We start from the raw sequence: 26186 nt of genomic DNA on the forward strand, positions 1-26186 counted from the left end.
TGGTTGCATCCCCATGTCTATTGCAGCTTTATTCACAATAGCCAAGATAAGGAATCAAGCTAGATGTGTGTCAACCAGTTGATGAATAAGCAACAGAATGGTGTGCGAACTCCTCCAGTAGAATGCTGTATATGTCATCCTTAGTGCATCCTTAATAAAAGAAATCCCAGGGAGACGACTTAGTGGTTAAGGGCACTTGCTACTTTCCAGAGGACTTGAGTTTCATTCACAGCAGTCATATAGGGCAGCTAAAAGTAGCCTGTAACTCCAGCTCTAGGGGATCCGATGCAATCTCCTAACCTCTACAGGCTCTGCACATGCATGCTCATGTGTGCATGCATGTATGCATGTGTGTAGTACAATAAATAATTAATATTATTTATCATCAATTGTTAATTAGTTAATTAATAATCAGTCAATAATAATATCTGCTGGTTTGGGCCACTCAGATGGACCCAGAAGCATTAGGTTAAATGAGTTAATCCGGGCACAGAAAGGCAGGGATTGCTCGTTCTTATGTAGGTATCCTAAGAGGGTCCCACAGAAACAGAGTGGATATTGAGTGCCAGGGTCTGGGTCTAGGGAAACGGGGAGATGGTCCTAAATGGGCACTAAGTGTGAGCTATACAATGAGAGTGCATCTGGGAGATCTAAAATACAGTGTTTTGATTATAATTTTGTACTTAGAATTTGCCAAAGCGTGGATCTTAGTTACTTTCATTACAAGGAGAAAGGTAACTGTGGGGGAGGTTCACGAGTCAAGGGGTTCGAAAATGTCCACAGAGACAGGAACGCAAACTTGCAGGCCTCATGTACATATAATCTGTATGCCAGTTCTACACTGAGGTAGTTCTACCTCGGTGAACTGTGCTTACATGTTAAACACGACATACTGATGTTGGGAAGGACGACAAAGAGAATCTGATTTTACCCCAGACTTGAACTGTACCAAAACTGAATGTGCACAAACTCTACTGAGGAAAATGAGTAGATGAACAAAAGGATGAAAACTAAGAAATTCCAAAGGAATGCTCCTTATACAGAGTAAAATATGTTTTGTGCAGCATTTGTTTTAAAAGCTGCATTTTAGAGCTAAAGTCAGACACAGCAAGGGACATCTGTAACCCCAGTGCTGGGGGTGGGGTAGGGTGTGGATCTTAGGAGGCTTTCTGGCCAGCCAGTCAAGCTAAAACGGTAAACTCCAGGTCTACCATTCTCAGCTACATAAGGAGTTTGAAACAAACTTGAGCTAAAGGCCTTGGTCTCAAAATTAATAAAATAACATTTAGGGAGGTGAGAATTTTCCTATTCAACTGCAGGTGGTCCGCAGAATAATTATGACACATATGAACCAACTGAACTAGAAGGAAAACAGTGATGCTTTACCCTGAAGCCCAGGTCAGGCATGGCAACCATCAGCTTCCCCCCCCCACCCCCCCGATTGTGATCCTCGTCTGTTGCTTCAAATGTCTCTAACAAACAACACACAAAGTTTTCCACTCCTAGAATTCTAAGCGCTGGACCAACAGAGCTAATCTCAGTTTTTGTTTAGTCTGTGAATTTTCAGCCTCACTACACAGTTCAGTGAAAGGATATCAGAGCTGAAGCGATTTATTCTCATCCATAATTATCTAGATGAGAACCTAAAATGCCCTGTATGGAGAATGTAGGAACCCATGTTCACACACAGGGGAGGGCGGAGGGAGAGGAGGGAGAGAGAGGGAGAGAGAGAGAGAGAGAACCAAAGATTGCCAAGAATGCTGTTATGTGTCCCCTAATAAAGACAAGGTCTTTGCCACTGTCTTGTGAGATTCAGCATTGTTCTAGAAGTAATTGGCATGGTTGGCTTCCTTGTCATGGTAAAGAACTCAGGTCAGATAATCATTCAGCTAAGGAGAAAGATAGCAGCCATTTCTATGCCTCCCCTTAGCTGCTGTCATGTTCTGAGTCAGTTCCCTCAAAGCCTGCTCAAGTGACTGATGGAACCCTCTAGAATACAGCTTATACCCACTCCTCCCATATTTGGGAAAATACTATTTTTTTTATGGCCATGGCCTAAAGTTTTTACTTGGGTATTTTCCAAAACCTGGGGAGTTGAGTGAAGAACAAACCAGAAGATGAACAGAGAATAACAATTCTTGAGAGTGGAAAAGGCAAGACTGGGAGAATTCATTTTGCAGTGCATTAGAGGAAAACATCTGGATACAAAGGAACACTGTTGTGTATAGGATCCACCTCCCTCCATACCCCACCCCTGGTCAGCTTTCACTGGGGCACAGGATCTGTCTCATGGAGGAGGAACTGGTCAGTGGGCATCCATACAGAAAAGAGCAAGTCCAGACTTAGATTACAGTGTGCTCTGAATAACTTCTTCTTCTTCTTCTTCTTCTTCTTCTTCTTCTTCTTCTTCTTCTTCTTCTTCTTCTTCTTCTTCTTCTTCTTCTTCTTCTTCTTCTTCTTCTTCTTCTTCTGTTATTATTATTACTACTGATGCTGTGCTAAGGCCTTGCACTTGGTGGAAAACTTACTTCTTTTTTAATTGTTGGGATACTTTAGTGTGGAAGCCTAAACCTTTGCCAAGACCCCGGAGGTTCTTGGGTAGAAGAATGAGAGAAACCTTCTCAGCCAGACCACTTCCTCCCAAACACCGCACCTCTTAAGAAAATAATAAAAAGCAGTGGCTCTCCATGCAAACTTGCAGTCATGGAGCTCATATGAGCCCAGTTTGGTTACTTCCTTCTAGAAGAGTTTCTCAATCCCCTCTACCCTAGAGCTGGGGAGGTGTGGGGGCTGCCATTAGCCTCAGGGAGGATGGAGGGTCTCAGTCAGTGGCAGCCTGGAGAAGAGACAGTCAGCACATTCTGGGGAAAGAGGAAGGGCTGTGGCTTCCCTGTGTCTGGTTAGAAGGACAATTACTGCATTTGGTACTTAAATTCCCAAGCTAGGTCCATGCCAGGGGAGGTGTTAGCATCCTGAAATGACAGCAAAGCCAGACTTCCTGAAAATGCTCCTCTTCAAGAAGGGCAGTCCATGTACCATGAATGACATGATGAGCTCAGTTAAGTTGCACTGAGGTAGAACAGGCAGACTGGAATTGCACGTATGTCTACTAGTAATGTCTACCTCTCCACACAAGCCCTAGGCTATAACAGAGAAAGTGCTTGCTTAACCAAAGTAGGAAGTTATCTATTCCGTTTTCTTTCTTTTCACTGTCATTTTACTTTGTACTTTTAGCTCCTGTATTTTTAAAAGATAGGGAAAATGATAAGACCCTCACCCAAGGTTTTACAGTTCTTAGAAAGTCCTGAGATGAGAGACACTGAGAAAGGAGAGCTATCAAAATTCTATGAACTGATCTGGACAGATGGATCCTCTCTTCTAGGCCTTGGCAAGAGCCCTTGAAAGTACATGCCTATATGTGGTCATCAAAAGACCCCTGAATCTTCCAGAGGTCAGGAGATTGGGGTTACTTTGACAAAGGTATTAGGGCAAGGTGCAAAGTTTCAACTCTTATACTGAGAAATTTGTTGCTGAGCGACCAGCTGCATGAGACAGCACATGGAAAAATCTAGGAACTCAGTCGTCCAAACCTTGGACACAGCCAGTTTTGTTTAACTTTCTATTGGCAGGGTGAGAACTGCAGTGATGGAGGGAGAGAGGAAGCCAGCCTCCTTGGCGGCCAGCAGCTTGCTGATAGCCCATGTTTACACACTGCAGTATCCAAAGCAGGCCCACAAATCTTATTTCTTGATACCCCACTGGATTGATGGGACAAGGTTTGTAAGACTGATCTCACATTTTCCTTTGGCACCAACTGCCTTTGAACTAGCTACCAACATTGCATGGGCTAATATGAAAAGAGAAATGTACAAGGCAAAGGGTCTTCTCATCAGTATCTTCTTCGTCTTACCTCTCGTGGGGGTTGCAAGTCTAATGCAGCCCAGGTTAGCCTAATATTCCCTGCATGGAAAAGGATGACTTTGAATTAGCTTTGACTCCACCTTCTGAGTGCATCACCATTCACGGTGTATGTTGTACTGGGGAATTGAACCCAGGGCTTTCTGAGTGCTAGGCAAGCACTTTATCAACTGAGCGACATCCCTACCCACCAGAGGACTTTGTTTTAAAAGACAGTATCTTACGCTGCAGCCCAGTCTAGTCCGGGCTATAGCCAGGCTAACCTTGAATTTATGCTAATATTCCTGCCTCAGTTGTCTCATGAACTCTATGATTACAGGCATTCACTCTACTATATCCCACTTGGGTGTTTGCTGTTGCTTTGGGTAGTGCTGGGGAATTGAATTCAGGGCCTCATGCAAGCTAGACAAGCCCTCTACCACAGATCTCCTAATCTATACCCTGACTTTTTTTCTTTTTAAATTGTTTTATTGAGCTATTCCCCTCCTTTCTTCCCTCCTCACCTTCTACCCTCTCCCATGATTCCCATGCTCCCTATTTACTCAGGAGATCTTTCTACTTTCCATGTAGATTAGATCCATGAATGGCTCTCTTAGGGACCTATTTGTTGTCTAGGTAGGTTCTCTGGGATTATGAATTGTAGGTTGTTTTTCTTTGCTTTATGTCTAAAATCCACTTATGAGTGAGTGCATATTATATTCGTCTTTATGGGTTTGGGTTACCTCATTCAATATGATGTTTTCTGGATCCATCCATTTGCCTGCAAATTTTAAGATGTCATCATTTTTTTCTGCTGTATAGTACTCCATTGTGTAAATGTACCACATCTTCTTTATTCATTCTTTGGTTGAGGGGCATTTAGGTTTTTTCCAGGTTATTTCTATGACAAATAATGCTGCTATGAACATAGCTGAGCACATGTCCTTATGGTACGATTGTGCAGCCTTTGGGCATATACCCAAAAGTGGTATTGCTGGCTCTTGAGGTAAGTTGTTTCCTAATTTTCTGAGAAATCATCATACTGATTTCCAAAGTTGTTTGCACTTTCACCAGCAATGGAGGAGTGTTCCCTTTACCCCACATCCTCTCCAGCATAACTTGTTACCAGTGTTTTTGATCTTGGCCCATCAAACACCCTGGTGTTTTCTAATGGATCTTGTGAGACACTTCCATCCCCACAGCATGGGTATACGTTATGAAGAGGAATCCTAGAGGTAGTAGCTGACCTGGCACTTCTGATCCCTTCCCTGGTGCTTCTTCCTCCAATGCAGCCCTACCTAGGAACATTTTCCTTCTTTGGCTCTGACCTGCAGCTTTGTGGATAACAGAGCACAGCTATACGGCCCTCACTATGACCCAGAAGTTGATCGGACTCCCTTGAGAATCTTATCCAAGTAGCTTGGGGGAAGTGAAGATAAGAAAAATAAGGTCCTTTTATGGGATCCCTTCCTCCCCCACACCCACACTTTATAAATGAGAACAAGCTGCTGGGGTTTCTGGGCCTGATGTCTTCAGGTTACACTCAGAGTCTAATTCATCTCATGGTTCTTAGATTTCAACTCTTCATAAACTTTGTTTCTAGTATAACTTTTAATCTTAAGTTTGGCTATATCTGTTCATTATACCTTCCAGTTTGGTGAGACACTTGTGTATTTAGCATTGTGCTATCTTAATAATGTAATCCTATAAGAATATAATTTCATGTGTGTGTGTGTGTGTGTCTGTGTGTGTGTGTGTGTGTGTGCGTGTGTGAATTCTAATTTTCAGGATGATATGCTTTCATTGGCCTTAGCTTAGGAAAGGGGCGGGGGCTGGAGAAAATCAAGCATGAAGGTTTTAAATCTTGCCTGTCTGAGTCTTAATACCTTGAAAGGAAACTTGCTGTTTAAATGTGTTTTGTAGCCCAGTTATTAAGTCTGCAGGTTTCACTATTCACTCCTGCTAGGAACCTCAAACTTAAATTGTAGGTTAGCTTATTGACAATGGAAGCTTTACACACTCACACACACACACACACACACACACACACACACACACACACACACACAGCACACCACACACACACACCACACACACACACACACACACACACACACACACACACACACACATGAGGCTGCCTTTAGGGAGGTGTTTCTCTGGTTTCAAAGGACACCATCTTATAAATGACTCCTCTTCTCTCTTTTTTGCTGACATTTTTAAAAACTGAATATCAAAGACAGCTTTTGAGCCTAAATATTTCATCCTTCCCTTGACTTCTGCACTGCATAAGGACCTAGTTGTACCCTAGGTACAGTTGGCTTTTGAATGTAAGAAAGCTGTAGATCTTTAGAGCTGAAAGGACCTTAAGAAGGTCATATGTCAATTTTTTTTCTAAGTCTAATTTTATAAAGCAGAAATTAGATGTAGGCATGGTGGCTTATTCCTATAATCATATACTGAGAAGGCAGAGGCAGGGGGCTCTATATGAGTGTGAGGCCAACCTGGTCTACATAGGGGGACCGTGTTTCAAATAAACAAACAAAAGCCAAACAAATGGCTTAGGGGGTAAGAGCAGTTGTAACACAAACTTTATGACCTGAAAACCGATTACTGGAACCCCTGGTAGAAGGAGAAACCAACTCTCAAAGGTTTTCTTCCAACTCCCATGTGTGTGCTGGAACATGTGCACACCTGTACTTATAAACACATGCATCACACATACACCACACATGCATGCACACACACACCCACATACCACACATGCATGCACACTCACACCCACACCACACACACACACACACTCCCACACCACACACACACACACACACACACACACACACACACACACACACACACACACACACACACACACAAATAATGATAAATAAAAGTAAGTAAAGACAAGCATAGAAAAAAAACCTTACCAATCAACCAAACAAGAAATGGACATTAGAGGTGGCCATTCACCTACAAACAACTCACTGTCAAGGTCTCACCTTTGAAATTTACTAGATGTGATTCAAATGAGAAAATCAAAACTATAGAACGCAAGGTAGTTTGCGGAAAATTTCATGTGTTCTTGTCATGTGCTCTTGGAGTACTTGTGCCTTTCACTTCTTTGTGGTACCCATCATGGTGAACCTCATCTTCTGCCCACTTTGATGACCTTTAACAACTCTTCCTGCTAGATTGCAAGTTCTAAGATGACAGAGTTTCAGGAGTCTAGTTCATTGGTCTACTGCTAGTCCCCAGAATGCCTTGCACATGGTAGCTCCTTAAAACACACTTTGGTTTAGGAAGTCCCTTTGCCAGCACTCTCAGTTTTTGTCTTTGTCTATGTTTCTTGGCATCAAAAACTAATACATTAGATGGTCCTTTTCTGTGACATTAGTCAGAGCCCTCTGAGCCCTGCTCAGCTGTCCCCTCTTCTCCCTGGTACTAGCACCGGCTCTTCTCTCCTGTTGGACTCCATCAAGTGGTTTCACCTCTCCCTTGCAGCTCCCGCCTCTACCCTCCTCAGATACTGGACTCTTGCGTGTAGACACATGAAACTGTCCCTTTTCTTCTTTGGCACCTGATCTCCATTTATGCTAGCTCCATCTATCTGTCTAGGCACCTGGGTCTAGTGCCAAATCTCAGCCAACCACTCAAGGCCAACTTGGAAAGAGCTGCTCCCCCTCCTTGTTTCAGAGATGGACGTTTCCTCACAGAGTGGTCCATTTCTACTTCAGGCCGTAGCTTACATGCCAGTACCCAGAATGTAAGAGACACTGCCTGGACAGGAAAACGCATTTGTCACTGTCTTCTGGAAAGTGACTTTGCAGGGAGGGAAGAACAGAGCATATTTCTATATAGAGACTCTGTCCCAGACTTTTCTAGGAAATAGAATATAGACAAGTACTGGGAAATAGTGAAAACCCAGGCCATCTGAGAGCGTTGTTAAATTGTGCAGGCTTTCGGTGGCATTTCTGGTCTTGGCGCACCAGCTCGGGATTATCTCTTTATCCACTCCTGCTGTGGGTGGCTCACAGAGTGTTGGGGAAGTTCTGTGCATGCTGGTGCTTGTGGCATTAAATGTAAACTCTGGATACTATTCGTGCTACCATGTAGCTCCAGAAAGTTCTTTCTGCCCTTTCAATCTCAGACTTTTGCGATTTCATTATACTTTTTCCTTTCTGGACACAGGATCTCACGTATCACAGACTGGCATTGAACTATTGGCTCTGTAGCTGCAAACCGCCTTGGACTTCAGATCCTCTTCCCCTGCTGGATGCTGGGATTACAGGTTTACATCACCACATTCAGCCTTATTAGACGTTTTGTATAATAGTATTGAGAATGAAACCTCGGATCCCATGTATAACAGGCATGCAACTCTACCCTTGACCTAATTCCCAGTCCTTTCTCATCTTTGAATAATGTGAATTATAGTCTTTAGCAGCTCCATGGCATCATTGTGAGAATCACACATAATGATACATATAAGATGTTTTGGGAAAACACAAAGTGTTTTGGAGATCGGGAGAAATCAAACCTCAGCTGTTTACAGAACCCCGTCTTCCTTCTTCATGGCCTTTGTCCTCTACATACCATCTGTGTGACTATCTGCTTATTTATAGTTACACAGATCACTTTTGGAGAACTTGTTTCTTGAAAAATAACTTTACCCCTGAAATGTATTTAAAATAGAAAGCAGCCGTAAGACATAGCAAATGGGGACGGGTTAAGAGTACTGGCTGCTCTTCTAGAGGGCATGGGTTTGGTTCCTAGAACCCACATGATGGCTGATAACAATCTGTAACTCCAGTTACAGGGTCCAACTCTCTCCTCCTACCTCTGTGGGCACCAAGCATGCAACAATATTCAGACATGGAAGTAGATAAAACAGTCCGTATACATAAAAAAAACCAGATAAACCTTTAAAAATAGAGTGAATAATGAAACAGCTTCATTACATTCTAATTCTATAAAATTTCCTTCTAAGCACTTTGGGTTGGCTCACGTGACTTTAGCATAAATCTAGTTAAATGTTTGAGAAGTCAGACATGTCAGTACCGGAAGACTTTCTTCCCAATAGAATCAGAAGTGTTTGTGATCTGAAGGGAGATAGAGTCTGGTCAATGTTCATGTTTGTGTATTGACTAAATTCAACCCACGAACAAATTTATATCCTAGACCTCAGGGAACTGCAAACATCCTAGGGAAGGAGGGAAGATCTAGGGCTGAATTTCCTGTCCTTCACCTTTGTCAGCGATTGAGCCTGCAACTGAAGCCATTCATATCATGCCTCTGAGCCTGAGTTCACCCTCTTGTAAAAGCAGATTCCTGTAAAGATGCGAGAAACTTTGACCTGATGCAATGCATAGCCCACTGCCGGTGCTTCGCCAGAGAAGTCAATATTCTTTATTCAGGAACAAGGATTCTAGTTTACCCTTTCATGAGGAGGGCAGCGTAGGGTTGAGAAGCCTGGGCTCTGAGGAGTACAGGATGGCTGCTAAGAAGCAGAGAAGACGGTTTGGGAGACATCTCTTTACCAGTAAAGACAAGAGGGCTGCTGCCTAGAATGTGAGAGTCTTGAAGTGTAATGGGTAGAAAAAACAAGAGGATAATGAAAGAAACTGGTGTAAGAGTGTAGTGGTTGTTTATGGATGTGCAGGTACATGTGTGTATACATGTACATATGAGAGAGAGGAGAGGGAGAGAGGAAGAAGGAGAGAGATGGGGAGAGGGGGAGAGAGAGAGGAAGAGGGGACAAAGGACAGAGGACACCCTGGAATTTCATTTCTCACCTTAATTTTGAGATGGTATATCTCACTGGGCTCCAACTTGCGTAGGCCAGGCTAGTTGGTCAACAAGACCCAGATACACCTGTCTCCGCTTCCCCACTACTGGGATTATAAGAGCATGACACCATGCCTGGTCGTTTTAAAAGACATGGGTTCTGGGGATTGAACTCAGGCCTTCATGTTTGCACTGCACCAACTAAATTGTCTCCCACCCCTGCTCTTTTTAAAGTAAAATTTTAAAACAACAATTAACTGAGCAAGCTCACTCAGAAAAAATTTTAATAGTGTTATCCATGCTTTCAAAACACTTTTCACCATGATCAGTGTGGTATTGAAGGCTTGGCTAAAATTATAAAGCACTAAGCCGCATTGATACTAAGCATTAAAAAAGAAAAAGAGGGTGGAATGCCAACTTCTAGTCTTCAAGATAAGAAGAAATACTACGGTCCAGAGCCGTCTCAGCATCTCCCATACTTCAAAGACACTGCAGTTGGCAGTGATTCCGCTGTTTCTCTAAGCTTGGTCAAGGTGGCTACAGAAAGACAAACTTCTGCAAACCCTCACAGATGGAACATTTCTACTGGCCTATTTTGGTATAAATATTCATCAAGGGGTAGAAAATTAAACTAGATATGGGTCGGAGCTAGAAGCCGTTTGGCCTCTATTTCAGCCAGCCTTCAGTCATTCTTCAAGAGGGCCAGCTCTTCTAAGATGTGACTGCTGTTGTTTGGAGACCAGGGCCAACTGTCTCCCCAGCCTATGGAAATCCCTGGAGTGTGTCTTCAGGGGACCTTGGGCTGGGAAGCGATGGCTGCTGGATTCACAGGAAGGCCCGAGTTGGTTCTCAGGAAACTGGAAATATATCAAGGTGGGGCTCGTCTGCATCCTGTGGCCATTGCTTTCATAGATAAGGGAAGATAATCTGACTTTGGACACAGTCATTAAAAATTCTGAGTTCGGTTTGGCATGCATCTCACTAGTTTCCTTCTTATCTTAAGATATATCCTGGATACCACCAAGGACAGCATCAAGGTGTCTGCCTCCCTCTACCCCTGCATCCCACGCCTCGTTTGCTGGTTCTGGTTTTAGCTCATGACTATAAAGGCCAGAGAGTCGGTAGTGCGGCATGGGGCCCCACCAAGGGAGAGGAGCATGGTTTTCTTTCTCTCTTATACATCTGTATCATACCCTCTACTGTGATGCTCCCTTTTTCTCTGGAATCCTCTCAGGAATGACTGTCTCTGTCAGGAGAAGGGGCAACTCTCCCGTTCCCTCATCTCCTTCTTGCCTGACTTTTCTCCATTCCACTGCCTTACTGCTCAGCCTTCCTGTGTTCTGCACTAACAGGGAACGCACAGAGGGGAGAGAGCACAATCAGGATATTTTGGTACAGGCATTAAAGCAAGCAAGTCAACAACTGCAGAAGTCCCTGGACCATTCTGAAGGTGACACATGTGTCCAGTGGGAAAGCAGATCAGTGTTAGGAGTTCAGAAAAGAGAGGGCCTGGTCTGAATTGCCTGCCTCACAGAAGATGAGTGCATAGAGAATAAGTCCCTCTCAACAAGAAGGTGTGTGTACAAGAAAGTCTCTCCGGGTAACTGGTGGCAGATCATTCAGGGCAGGCTGGCCATTGTCAGGTCCGTGAGAGAAGAGGGACCATCACTGAAATGGTAATTCCAGACTAATGGACTGGAGATCTAAAAGCCCCAGCAGCAGCTCCTTGAGGCAGACTTCTTCCTTAAAGTGGTATCTACTAGGATGCTACAGGAACTCAGCCCTCATTCCTACGGTTCCCTAATCATCTGCTCACAGATCTATCTTTATTCTTAATTATTGTCTCTTAAAACCAAAGCGAAACTCACACAGACCTTTCCTCCCTTTGTGCATGTATGATGTTGCCTGGGTGCATGCTGTATGTACATGTGTGTCCACGTGTGTTTGTCATGGCATGCATGTGGATGACAGAGGGCAGCCTTGGGTATTGGTCCTTCCCTTTCTTCCTCCTTGAGAGACAACAGAGACAACGTCTCTTGTTCACTGCTGCATATGCCAGACCAGCTGGCTGGCGAGCTTCTGGTTCTCCTGGACCCAACCTCATCTTCCAGAAGGATCACAGGGATTGCAGATGGGTGTGCTACTGTTCCTGGCTTTGGAGTTTAAAAATATTAAAAAATCTCAAGTATTCACTTGATTACTTTACATGTATATTCCCTAAGATCACTAACCAGATAAAATAAAGAAAACCTACATTCCAGAAAGTTTCCAAGTTCCCCTTTCTTAATAATAACCCTCTCTCAGAAAGATAGCTACTATTCTGAGTTCTAGCACTGTCGACTTCTTTTTCTCCCTGTCTTGAACATCATATAAAAGATATCCTACAGTACTATAAAATTTTGTTTCTTACTCCTTGTTTGAGGTTAACCATGTGGTTGTATACATTAGAATAAAAAAATTGCTTAGTAGTTTCTGTTATCTAAATAGCTATTCTCATGTTAATGGGGGATTTGAATTGTTTCCAATCAAGGTCTATTGCAGGTAAAAATCATTCCAGACACTTTTGTCTAAGTTTTATGTTGGACACCCATGGTCCTTTCTCTTAGACATATATCTCAAAGTGAAACTGCTGCAGGGGTAGCAGTTAAACCCCATGAGAAGCTACCTGCAGCTTCTGGTAGTATCATTTTATTTGTTTTATTCTCCCTGACAACATCATGTGACTTCTAGCTGCTCCCAGACCTGATAATATCTGACTTCATTTCAGCCTTCCCCAGAGTATCCAACACAATCTCATTATGCTTTTAATCTGTATTACTAATTGAAATAAAAATGTCAGACTCCCTTTTCTGCATGTACAAGCTATTAAGGCCTGTTCTTGATGTACTTTGTCCAGTCTTCGCTTTTAGGGGCTGGAGAGATAGCTTAGTGATTAAGAGCACTTGCTGCTCTTGCAGTTGACCCAGGTTCAGCTCTCAGCACCCACAGGGCAACTCTCAGCTGCCTGGATCTCCAGGCTCAGGGGATGTGATGCCCTCTTCTGGCCTCTACAAGCACCTGCATACACATGATACAATACTGATATGCAGGCATCCACATATATGTTGATCATTTAAGTAAAATGATTTTTTAAGTTACACATTTAGAATTAGTTTGTGGAAGATATCTATATAATCTGGATACAACTCTTTGTCAAATGCATCCATGTGTGTAACACATGAAACATGTTCTTTTTGTGCACTACCTTTCATCTCTTGGTAGTATCTTTTAGAGAAAGCAAGATAATTTTGATTGACAGTTTCTCATTTATTTGTTGCATATTCCCTCCAGACGAGAAGTCACAGAGGTACACAGTCTTGTATTGTACCTCTATTCCATTCTATTCTATTCTATTCTATTCTATTCTATTCTATTCTATTCTATTCTATTCTATCCTATCCTAGTTCTAGTTCTAGTTCTAGTTCTATTTCTACTCTACTCTACTCTATTCTATCCTATTCTAGCATTCCATGTGGTAATAAACTATGAACACCCTGTAATTACCTTGTGCAGGGGCTTGAGCAATGTCTTACTTGGGATGGTATTAACTGTGCAAGAATGAAGGTTTGATTCCAAGCGCACATATAAAATCTTGGTTTGGTGGTGCATGCTTCTGGGGAAGTGGAGATAGTTGGATCCCTATGGCTCACTGCCTTACATGTACATGTATATTTGCACACACACACACACACACACACACACACACACACACACACACACACCCCACATGACAAACTCTGTGTTATTTCTTTGATTTAACAGGAATTATTATTTCCTTCCTTAATCTTCTCAGGTTTTATGTTCATAGCTTCCCCACCTTTTTGTTAAACTGGGAACAACAGTGCCGAATTTTCTTAAGTATTGCCCAGGAGTGTAGGAGGTTTTCTCTTAGTAATTCATCGGTTATTATTATTATTATTATATTATTATTGGAGTTTCCATTTTAGAGTCCTCTCCTAAGAACAGGATTGTTGGTAGCACAGAAGTACATGAAGATAGACAGATAAAATCCCTCCCAGACAGAGAAATGACACAGCTTGCAAAAGTGGTCCCCAGATCAAACTTCAAGGAAGTCTGTGGAAAGCTTATGCTAGGTCTCCTAGAGCTGGAAGGTGACCCTGGAAATGGAAGCCTCGGCTTTCAAGCTGACTAATGTGAAAGACTTGGCATAAGAACTGGAAATAGAGTTTTAGGAAACAACTGGCCATGACCTGGAAGCAAAGAGAGCTGCTGGGGAGAAGCTATAGAGTCAGAGGTTCTAGTTCAAGAGAAGGAAGAGCTTTCTAAGGATCAGAGAAGTTAGTAAAACAAGAAAGCAAGCAAACAAAAAGCAGATCTATTCATGAGCTATTTCCACGGCTGCCCACGTCATCCTGCACTGATGGTTTTGGTTAGGCCGAATAGCGTTTTGTTTTTTGAGTCAGGGTCTCTGGTAGTCCCGGTGGACCTCCAGCTTATTATTTAGTTGAACTTCTGATGCTTCTGTCTCTACTACCAGAATCACCACACCTGGTTTATGCAGTGCTAGCAATGGAACCCAGGGCTTCAGGCATGTTAGCAACTGAGTCACATGCCTAGATACTGTGGCACCCTGATTTCTCCGATTCCTCTTCCTCCTCATTGTCTCTGTGCTGGGCCTGTCCATGCTAGACAAATAGTCTACAAATAGTCTGCTGAGCTACATTCCTGACCTATTAGTACTTCAACAAACTAGCATTGGGACCTTGAACAAGTCACTTGGCCTTGCTAGGTCTGTGGCCTCGTCCATCCAGCAAGAAAACTAAGACTCTCTGAGGTCTTTACCACCCTTTAAAAACTAATTTCAATTGTGTAAACGCAGAGCACAGGCATTATTCAAATAAGAAAACAGTGATTTTTTTCCCCCTGGGATGGTCCTAACCCTGGGCCCCTGGAAAGGTAGAGGTGGTGATTACAAGTCTAATTAGTTACAAATCTTATTCTGGGACTGTGTTTTCCTCCTGAGCTGTTGGGGCCTGTCGGCTGTGTAGGAGGACAGACTTGAGTTCCTCCATTAAATCTTACCCCTTTTTCAAGTCCTTGCAAATATAACTATGATGACTGTGTTTTCATTTCCCAAAAACTTGGCAGCAAATCATCAGGGTTTTTTCCGGGTCATATAGTCACATCCACCACACGTAACTAACAAAAATCAAGAACAGTCAGCTAGTGACGTTTTTATATTCAACCCTTGTACATTTCACTGTGTTTTGTCACTGGCTCTGAAATGCTTTAAGAAAGAATCCAAGTCAGAAGTCTGAAGAACGAACCATGTATTAGAAACCATTGTGATGTAAGATGCTGAGACTTGAGGACCAAGGATCTGCCTTTTAGAAGGCTGATTGTCATCTGCAGGGTGTATTAAGATATTTTCTCCATTGCCAATGTGGCCATCCCTACTATCTCGCCAGCCCGGTTGGTCTTCAATGAGAAAAAAGGAACACATTTTTAGATAAATAAAAGACACACAGCTGGAACGGAGCACTACAGCGGAATGCATTTCTTCACAGTTTGAGACAGCTGCTATCCCTAAGTTAGACAGCAAGTGTGATGGGGAATATTAGCATCAGATCTGGAAGGCAGAAAGCAGAATTGTGGCCTGGTCTGTGTCCATCCTCATCTTTCAACACACCATTCAAATTGCCTTCTTGGGGAGACTTCCCTGACCACTCTGGGGGAGATTAACTTCCTCTCATCTTCCTCAGAATCACTTTTCTACCTCCAGTCAGGACAATGCTGGGATGCTCGGATGGTTTCTCTTTGGAAATCATCAAGTTTGTGAGTCCTTTTCTTCCACTTCTCCACTCCCAGGCCAGCAAGTAATAACTGTGTAATACAACAAACTAAATGCTCACTCCTTTATCTCCTTTCCCTTCTTCTACCCTTCCTTCCTTCCTTCCTTCCTTCCTTCCTTCCTTCCTTCCTTCCTTCCTCCTTCCTTCCTTCCTTCCTTCCTTCCTTCCTTCCTTCCTTCCTTCCTTCCTTCCTTCCTTCCTTCCTTCCTTCCTTTAAGGTAGGACAGTCATCTGTCTATGTGTTACTTTCATTGGTTAATAAAGAAAACTGCCTTGGCTTTTGATAGGACAACAGCTTAGATAGGTGGAGTAGACAGAACAGGATGCTGGAAAAAAGAAGCAGAGTCAGGCAACCGCCATGAAGCTCCAGCCCAAGATGGATGTGGGTTAGAATCTTCCTGGTAAGCCACGACCCCATGGTGATACACAGATTACTAGATATGGGTTAAAACAAGATATGAGAGTTAGCCAAGAAGAGGCTAGATATAATGGGCCAGGCAGTGTTTAAATGAATACAGTTTGTGTGTTGTTATTTCCAGGGCTAAGCTAGCTGTGCGGAAGCCGGGAGGGATGAAAAGGAGGCCTGCTTGCCTCTCACTACCTTCCCTTTCTTCCTTCCTTCCTTCCTTCCTTCCTTCCTTCCTTCCTTCCTTCCTTCCTTCCTTCCCTCCTTCCTTTGACAAAGTCTGACAATATTGCCCCAGCAAAACTAGTACTTGTTATATAGCTTAGCCTGCCCTTGAAGTTGTGGCAATCCTCTTACTTCAACTTCCTGAATCTTAAGATTGCAGGTGTGAACAATCATGCTTAGCTTAAAAAAGAGTAAATTCTTATATTTGATCAAATCAAATGTGGGTAAAAGAGTTTCAGCAGCATAATATTTTATTGTCTATTTAAGATTTCACTCTTGTAATTTCTTCTAATGGTATGATAGCTGCATTTAACATAGTTGTTATATGTCAAGTGCTATGCTAAGGACTCAAAAGATCATTGTAAAGAAAGGGGTTTAAGATACATTTACTGATGAAGAAACTAAGGCTTCTTTCAAAAATGACTTACTCAAGACATAATAAAATGAGTAGCAGGTCTCAATTTGAGTCTTCTTTGTCTACTCTATTACCACACATATATGAATATATGCTTTTACATATATATGTATATATGTGTGTATGCACATAAGTATATATGTCTAATGCTGTTAAAGTTTTATTTGTGATGGGAAGGGACCTCTTGGCTATCTGATTGGAAAGCATCTCTTCTCACAATACTGTTTTAAATGCACAAGTTAAAATCCCAAAGAAAGTCAGTATTATTGAAATTATTTAAACACAAAAATTAAGAGCTGTGGATTAATAATATATGAGCCACTTCAAATATTATTAGGAAATATTGGTGGCTATCATCAATATCTTTTCAGAGGAAGAGTGAACATAAATGATGTATCCAAATTCAACTCAGTTAAATAATCACTGATATCCATTGGTATTTAAGGCCCAGGACTCATAAACTTTCAGGGCCTTTGCCTTCATTCCTAATAAGGAAGTCCTATCTTTCAATGAGAGAGGAAAAATATAAAGATGCAATAGTTTGGCTCACCAAGTTGCCTGGTAACCTCTGGTGTAGGCACAGATCTCTCATTAAAAACACATCTTTCTAATGATTGAGGAATATAGTTCAGTGACAGAAAAATCTGTCTAGAAACCTCAGGGCCCTGGGTATGATCCTTAGGACTGAAAAATAAAAGTAAAATGATTTGGCTCAAGATAGTGGCACACACCTGAAATTCTGGAACTTGGATGACCGAGGCAGAGAAATGAGTCAAGACCAGCCTCAACTAAAATGGGTGAGACCCCATTTGAATAAAGAAAAAGAAAAGTATCCCTGCCTTTACCTACCAAGGGGATTCCAAAAGAATCTCCCTTACATCGATCCCTACCCACTGTCCCTCTTGTCCGAGTCAAAGTACTCTTAAGAAGGAATCTAGATGGCTGCGCAGCCAGCTGAGGTGGGGAACGTAAGAGTGCCTTGGGAGGTGGGTGGCTGTCCTCCAGGATGGGGACAAAGCTGGGATCTTCTTTCCTTCTACCTCCTGTAGCCAGCAGATTACTTGAGCCTGTCACCTTGATGGTCAGGCTCATGAATCAGTAGCTAGAAATGGCATTTAGTCATGTGGCCCAAATAGATGCTGTCTTCTTAAGGACAGGTTTCTTATAGGGCATTACTCAACCAGTAGCCCTTTCTCTGTTTTTTTCTTAATCCTTTGGTGCCCCTGAAATCAACACAATGAAAAAAAAAATACAACCCAGGGAACAGCAGCCTTTGAGGACATGTACTTAGACAGACAATTGGTCTACTTCTCTATCAGCATGAATGCTAAAACTAGGTACTGGTGGGACCCAGGAGCTACTTTTTAACTCTGTTTCTGATGGTTGCTTTCCTAAGAGTCCTGCTTAGGATATAAAACGTGGGTAAAGAAATGACACGCTCCACTGTTAAAGTAAGGTAGCATGTTCGGGGTTCCTCAAAGGTACACAGTCTGAGAGATGTGAGGATAGCCAGGAAAAGAGGATTAGGGTGCACACATACACACACACACACATGAATGTGTGTGTGTGGGGGGGAGTCAAGAAATACATAGAATCTAGAACATCAATACTATCGTGCCTTTCTTTGATCATATGAAAAATGAACTCCAGATTCGAGTAGGCATGGTAGGAATCCCAGAGCTTTTGAATTCATTGTATTGTATAGTATGACCAGATAGTGGATGAAACCTAGTAATTGTTAAATAAATATTTGCACAGAAATAGATAAGTGGATTTCCTCGCCTTTGCAGGCAAAGGATCTTAGGGTGAGTGCCTGGTAGGGTCACAATGGTGGGGTTGGACAAGGCGAAGTCTCCTGTTGAAAGGTTGGCAATGAGAGATTAAGACGGACTGCTGCTATTTCCATGATTTTGCATATGGTGCGGCCTGAGCATATTTATGGCCGGATCAAGTTTAGCTACAAAGAGAAGGTCCTGCAATCTGATAGCTTACAAGCCGCCACATGTGATGTAGGCAAACTGAACTTGCTCTTCCAACATTCCAGCGCTTAATGACCTATGAGATTTTTGCTTTGTGCCGATGAGAGGGAATGCCAATAACAGCAAGGGGGACAGGTTTATTGCTTACTTACCTCGTTAAACTAGCTTTTAAATGGAGAACTACTATTAGCCCGTGTTCTAAAATGAGGGGTTAGATGTTCAGCAAGGATAAATAACTGGGCAAAAATTGTGGACCTGGTAAACAACAGAATTAAGTTTTATCTCTAGATCACTATGGTTGAAATATGTGGGTCTCCCCACCCAGTGTGTACATGTATGAGTATGTGCACACATATACATATCAAGTGTTTTCTTTAGGAACTCTCTGCCATATTTTATGAGACAATATCTCTGATTGGGACCTAAAGGCTCGCCAAGGGGTCTAGACTGATTGGTCAGTAAGTCCCAGAGATTCTCTTGTCTGGGCCTAGGACAGCTGTAGGAGTATAGGAGAGACCACCATTTGAGTCTCTTCATCTCTTTGGCACAATGATTCATTTGCATTTGTCTCCATAGACAGTTTTGTTTTTTCACAGGATCAAATGTTTTAAAATAATGGAGAAAAAATTCAATCTATGAACAAACCACACAGATTTTCAAAAGCCGCCTAGGCCTGGACATCCATAGTTTTTGCCCTTTAAAGTAGAGAGTGGCTAATTTGATTTCTTCCCCTTTAGCAATATTATGTCATTTTAAAGCATGTCCTTGTGGGATCCTGGGCTGTGGTTTTCTTGTCCTGATTCATATATTACTGGGCAAAGCATGAGTCAAACTGACCAAGCATGTTGAGATGTACATTCTCCAGGGAAGCTAATGCTCACACTAATATAGCCTGGAATCTTTGGGTCTAGTATCTCCAGGATTTATTTTAAGAATCAGGATAATAGGGTAATAATGTGATTCCTTGAATGGTTCCTGTACAAGATTCTTAACTATGGAATATCACCAGCCTTCTAGAAAATCAGGAAGAATACAGAAAGTTCATGTTGTATCCCTAGAAATGGCTGGGAATCGAAGAGGATGACAGTATCCTCCTGGGGGTGCTCACATATATCACAGAAGAACAGACGCCTGGTGACATTGGGCAACTTCTGGGAAGTTGTTCCCCAGACTATCACCGAGTTTAGTGAGCTGGGAGAACTTAGTATATGTGTGAAGCTACCCTCTTTGGATAGATGAGCTTAGGCTGTGTGATCTGAGAGACCCGGTTTTGACTTCTTAACCTGTTAAACACATGGTCTAAATCCACTCAGATGTGGAAAGGACACTTTTGTATTCACTTGGTGATTTTGATCATGTTGTTGTCGGAGTCCATGGCAGGCAACCTGAGCATTCAGGAGGGAGTCTACCCTTTCTCTCATTTACTTTCCCCCAAACTTGTCTGTCTTAACAGAGAGCAGACAAGTCTCCTGGGAGGAAGGAATCCAAACAGTTGATAATAGTAAGAACAAACACAGTCTTTTTGAGGGGGGGGGGGGAAGGTGGACAGGTTCATTTCTCAGAGAAAAGAGCAGACTCCAGCTACAGAACTGATGTGAGAATTTTGCGCTTTGTGATTGCCTTGTCATTTCTGAATTTGTAAAAGCTGGGATCTGGGCTGACAGAGCGGCTCAGCAGGGAAAGGTACTCGCCATCAAGCCAGATGTCCCCAGTCTGAACTGAGAACCTATGTAACAGAGAGAAGCAACTCCTGAAAGTTGTCCTCCTACATGTGCGCTATGACATGTGCACACCCCCCCCCAAATAAATAATAAATAAAAATAATTAAAAATAACAGATGTCTCCCTCAAGTATCTAACCTTTGAAACCAAATATAGATGTGTCAACTATTAAAAAGAATCTCAGCTTCCACAGACCCCTACTTTACCTTTGGCTCCGAGAGAAATTCCGCAGATGGCATTTCCTAAATCTCCAAGAAATGTATGCTATTGACATGCATGACACCAAAAATGTTCTAAGTGTAGTCAAGGAAGCCCCCTGATATTGACAGGAATTTTAGAGAAGTGGCTTTTGACCCTACACCTGTCAAGGGGGCGACAGCTGCTGACCAGATCCTCTTGCTGTAATATAAAGGAAGAAGAGGACAGTCTCAAAGGAAAGTCGTGAAGGGCAGCAGTTGTCTCTTCCTCTGCAGTGCTCTAGAAGGCTCCTGGACAAGTCTGCTTTCCTGAGAATGGAGCATTAGGCCTGTTTTGCCACAATCACTTGTTTAGGAGATGGTCTGACGTAAAAGGCAGCAGAGAATGAAAGTAGAAGGAAACTGGATTTTTATCTAACTTCTGCCACTTCTTAGGAAAATGATCTGTGCAATAGTCCTCCAGTGAGCAAATGCCTGAAAGAAGAATAGTGGCGACTAGTTCATTAGTTCATTGATTTTGAGGTGCTTGGGGTAGCATCCAGGGTCTCAAGTGTGCTGGGCATAGGCTTTACCTCTGAGGTGCATTCCAAACCCACCACAGGCCTGTATTAACTGCAGTGATTCAGCCACCTGCTAGAAAAAATGAATGTTTCAAGGGTGCTGGGTAAGTGGTGGTGAGATAAGAGCATGCCAGGCCTGCTGTGAGTCATGGCGAGTCTCTGCTTTATTATACATAGGCTATTTTGAATATGTGAGTCGGGAAGGCAGGGTGATTCTTCCACCCCAGGCCAGCACTAGGCTTCTTCTGGAACACAGTCGGCTCACTGGCGTCTCCTCCTGAGAGTGCTCAGAGTACAGGCACAAGAGACACGCAGGAGCTGGGTGGTCTGGCTTTCTGCTCAAAGGAGCTCAGCTTGCTCTTGTCCTGCCTCAGCAAGCCTGCAGTCATGTGCCCGGAAGACCTCGCTCCCACCTCCGCAGGTGGCTGATGCCCTGCTACCGCAGGTTACCTGGGATCCCCTTGCTGAGCCTCTTCAGACACACCTGTGTGTTAGAATGAGCACCTGCCCTGTGCAGAGTCACAGTTTTCCCAAAAAGACTTAGAGAGGGCTGGCGAAATGACCCAGCCAGTAAAAGTGTTTGCCCCAGCAGCCTCACTGTCTGAGTCTGATCCTTTGTACTCACAGTGGAAGGGGAGGACTACTGCCTGAGGGTTGTCCTCTACCTCTGCACATGTGCTGTGGCACACACACACACACACACACACACACACACACACACCAATAAAATAAAAAACAACCTTGGTTAATTTCCCCCTTTGAGCTCCTTTTGGGGACAAGCTGTTTTATACACCTATGGGCATACCTCCAACGTGTTGGCTATTAAGGTCTTTAAGTGACAGCTTAATATGTTTTTTAAGAGTGGGGGAGCCAGTGACATTCTTGAAGAGTCCTGTTTGTGTTGGACTGGCCTGCCCAAATCATGTGCCAGAAATTTTGCACACGGCAAGAATTAGAGGTGAAAACAGGAAGGGCTTTGGATGTAGATGAGAACAATCCTGGATCGCCCAGATAGCCACGAAGCATATAATGTGGAGCAATAATATGTAGAGAAAGATGTCTAGTTGAACCTGGACATAAAACTGGTTATCCCATCTCTTACTGCTGCGTGGGTGTTATGTGGAGTAACAGAGCTCTTTAGAGCCAGCACGTTGGCACATGCAGCAGTTTTGAATCTCTAATCTAGTCCATTCTAAATCCCTACAAAGGTCTTCTGGCTATCAGGGCATCTTTCAGAGCCTATTAGGCTTCTAGGCACTGCTCCAGCAACCCCTGGTCAGTACTTTGACTCCTCTGAGCCTCAGTTTCCACATCTAAAAGGTGATGAAGAGCTCCAAGTGCTACCCACCAGGCCCCCAACTCTATATCTCTGGGGTGAACTGCTCACTGAGTGACCATCCAGGTTCAGAAGGAGAGACGTGATTCTGCATGGACGCACTTTCTATGTATCAGGTGAGAATGGAAATGAGATCATTGGTCTTTGCTCCAGATTACTAAGGGGTGTGGGGCACAACTGCCTTAGGTATAGCTGAATGCAAGTTTGGTTACTATTTCCTTGGGACAGCAAAAATTAAAGCATGTACCTTCTTGTATCCACATGCTTTCAAAATGAAAATCACCACTAAACATCCTGATAGCTGATTTTGTGTGCCTCTGTGTGTGAATATATTATACATGTCCACATGTGCACAGGGGTGTGTGTGTGTGTACAAGTAGCTGTGGTGGGTGATGACCTAAGACCAACCTTGACTACTTTTTTTCTCCAGAGCCATCCACTTTGTGTTTTTGAGACAGGGTCACTCACTGGAACCTGGCCAGCAAGTCCCAGGGATCTGTCTGTCTCTACCTCTCGAGTGCTGAGATCATACAGATATGCCATGACTCTTTATGCGGGCACTAAAGGTTGAACTCAGGTCCTTATGATTGTGTGGCCAACACTTTACCAAATTAACGGTCTTCCCAGTCTCACTGATTTCTACCAAGTGCTTTGCTGCTTCGCCTTTAATATATATCACCTCACTAATCATCACAGTTAGTGTGAGAAGTCAATGCCATTATTGACTCTAGGACACCAACACCACCAACACAGAAGTTAATCACATTGCTCTAGTGCACATCTAGTAAGTGGTGGAGCTGGGATTTGAACTCAGATCTGATGCCCAAATCTGTGGCAGTAGAATGCTTAATAAGCATCAGAAGAACAAATTTGTCCTAGTGATTGGTTCCACCTAGAGACAGGCATTTGGCCTTCTAGGCTCTTTTTCTGCCAAGGAATGTTGGCAGTTTCACCATGCCCAGGGACCTGCCTGTCCTGGGGGGAATATCTTCTCTTCCAAGAGAAAAGCAAATGATGGCTCAAGAGCCAGTGGCTTGGGATTGTTCCCCAGCCTCTGCCCCTGTGAATGAGAGCATGCACCCCACAGCTAGAGAGGCCGGCAGCCTGTCTGGGCTTAGTCACGTGATCTCCAAGGCCACTTCAGTCTGGGATTTTATATTTTCTCTTGAAGACCTTTTTATGACTTCCCAGCTGCTGGGGATTCCCACCCCTCCCAGTCCTTGGGGGACAGGGCAATGGGGACACCGCAATCCATTTCACATTCTGTAAATAAGCCCTTCGCAACTCGGAGTCTGAAACTGGTTCAGAATATCTAAGTGTGATCATGCTCCCCGAGGCCAAATGTTGTAAACCCCCACAGTTGCGGATTTTTAAAGTAAATATGCAGTAAACTCTTTCAGTGTGCTGTTGATAGGGCGCAGAATTTGGCCACTTCTGCACCATTCAGCAAGGCCCTCTTATCTCAGGCTCCTTCCCTTCCCTCCACTCTTGAGGTTGAAGACATTGGTTAATCCACCCTGTGGTGATCTTCCCCAATGGTTGAAATTCCAAGAGGTAAAAAAATAGCAGCCCTTTCATCTCTGCCCGCTTCATTCTTTCTCTAAGCCTGTAATTGGATCTAAATGGAAAATAAAACCTTTGCAGACCAAGGAAGTTGGCACTAGGCAGGGACAAGAAGAGGAACATGTTCCATCTCTGACCCAGAGAATCACACCCTCCTATGCAAGGGACAATCAAAACAAGGCTCTGTCCGATCATAGCCTGAGCTTTTGATGAAGGGAGGGGGTGCTTTTATAGACTTCATCTCTCATTCTATGATGTCAACCAGCTTATAGTAACACACTCCCAAATCATTTGACCTCTCTGAGGACAGAGAAATGCTGTCACACCCCTGCATTCTGGTACTTTGACCGAATTTGGGACAGCAATCCGAACATTCCATACCACAGCGCTACAAGTGGAGAGATGACCCCACAGGCACTCTGAGAAGTCACTGTGGGCTTAGCCGTCAGATAGTCTGCACTTGATTTGTTTTGAATCTCACTGTAGGCATGTGATGTAGATGCTAGATTGGAGCAGAGGTGAGAAAGGGTGAAGCCTGTCCTCAAATCATTGAGAAAAATACAGGGCAGTAAGAGCAAAGCCTGAATACAGCGGGAAACCACCAGGTATTCCCCTCACTCAGGTCTCATGTTCTGTGAATTCTGGAGGAGAGGGGACACTTGATTCTGCAAATAGTCCGGTGAATGCATCAGGGAGATGCCTGGATTAAGTCTGATTTGATGCCATGTGCAGAGGGATTCACTAGGCGGAGGATTGGGAGGGCAGGAGGTCTGGGACTTCCTCTCTCTCCCTCTTTTCTTCGTGTCCTCTCCTCATGTCTTTCTTTTTTTTTTTCTCTTGCCTCTCTACCTCCCACAAAGTGTCAGCAAAGGAGGACTTTGCCCTGTAAGATGAAATGTTCTGAAAGCAGAGCTTAATAATGGCTGCTTGGGGAGATTAAGCTACACCGTCAACATTGCTATTAAAACTGTTGGTCTGTCTCTCCTCCATATATCATAAATAGGGAAAGTGTGACTTGTTCGCTGTTGTACAGCTAAATTGTGGCAGACCCAGGGCCAGGGTTTGAACACTTCCGCCCCCAGGAGCTACCTTCCTGTGACCCTGTACTTCCTATTTCTCCATCTGGGAAGCATAGGTTTGTCACTGCTGCCTCCCTGTCCCCTATGTCTTCTCAAAGTCCAGTCTGCTGCCTTCAGGGTGCCTCAGGTAAGTAGGCAGTCAGCTTGGAGCTGTAGGCATAGCTTCTGGCCCCTCCTGCAGCAATTTACCCGTGACCTTCTGGGCTCTGGGCCAGCCTTTCTTGAAAGGGAAACGTGCAGACCCTGGGGACAGAAATTAGTTCCCCATGCTAGAACGGCTACCGCTGCCAACGGCACCAAAAGAAACTGTTCTGTGTTCTGGAGAAACCACACAACTTTGGGAGGGTAGCAAAGGGGGAGGGTGTGTATCACAGACTCCCAAACTTCACTAAAGCCACACCAGGAAAGCAGAGAAGCGGCGGGGACAGGGTGGGGAAAGCTAGGGCATTTCCCATGATCACAAACAAGCGCTTATCCCTGCGTCCTAAATTTTTACTTTAATTCACCTTTAATCAGCGTCAATAAAGAACCAAGACTCAGTGTAAATACTTTTCTTAACAATGGCTTAAAGAGTGGATTTGAGGGATGCGTCTGTTAACTCAAGTAAGTATAACCACCTAATTCTGCTTTTTGTGCCTTGTGTGGATTTGACGCATCCCTTGGGGTGTTTCTAGGTACTCTGTGCGACTGAGAGCAAGGGGAATGAGAGGATACACCAATACAGAGGGATCTCGGCTCACCTTTTGTACTCTGGGGTTGAGGTCCTTAGCCACCTTCGCCATCCTAGGAATGCAGAAACAGCTCCTGGCTTCTCAGACAGGGGCGGGAGGGTGTGCAGGAGGGACACTGCAGCTGATGGGTCAAGTTCAGGTTTGTGCGCTCAGTCGGCTGCTCTGGGCTCTGCACAGAGCCGCCGTCTGCTTTAATTGGAGAGCGGGACTCCCTCTAAAACGTCCCCAGCCAATGCGAGTGGGCGCCCATTGGGGGCCAGCCAATCAGAGCAAAAGGCTGCTCCCCTCCTTTAGGGTGGCCTCTGCACGGAGGCTGAGAATGCAGCTAAGTTCTACCCTGACGTCAGTGCAGCAGGCGGCTCTGCCACCTAGGGCTCACATCTGTCCCCTAGGCGGCAGGAATCCCTTTCCACGCCCTTCTCCTTTAAAGGGCAAGGAGCA

The 26186-nt window shown here is 43.8% G+C and overlaps 1 protein-coding gene across 2 annotated transcripts in view; it reads right to left on the minus strand.

Moving 5' to 3' along the window:
* The window catches only part of Lmcd1 (LIM and cysteine rich domains 1), a 61379-nt gene extending 35470 nt beyond the window's left edge, over window positions 1-25909 (minus strand). The window contains exon 1 of one of the 2 annotated variants that reach the window (XM_075983269.1): window positions 25755-25909. In XM_075983269.1, the coding sequence (XP_075839384.1) occupies window positions 25755-25796 (42 nt within the window). In that variant the 5' untranslated portion in view covers window positions 25797-25909. The remainder of the gene's footprint in view (window positions 1-25754) is intronic. The other variant, XM_075983270.1, reaches the window with a different exon arrangement.
* Window positions 25910-26186: the final 277 nt, after the last annotated feature.

Source organism: Microtus pennsylvanicus, chromosome 8, assembly GCF_037038515.1.
Source record: "Microtus pennsylvanicus isolate mMicPen1 chromosome 8, mMicPen1.hap1, whole genome shotgun sequence".
Lineage (NCBI taxonomy): Eukaryota > Metazoa > Chordata > Mammalia > Rodentia > Cricetidae > Microtus > Microtus pennsylvanicus.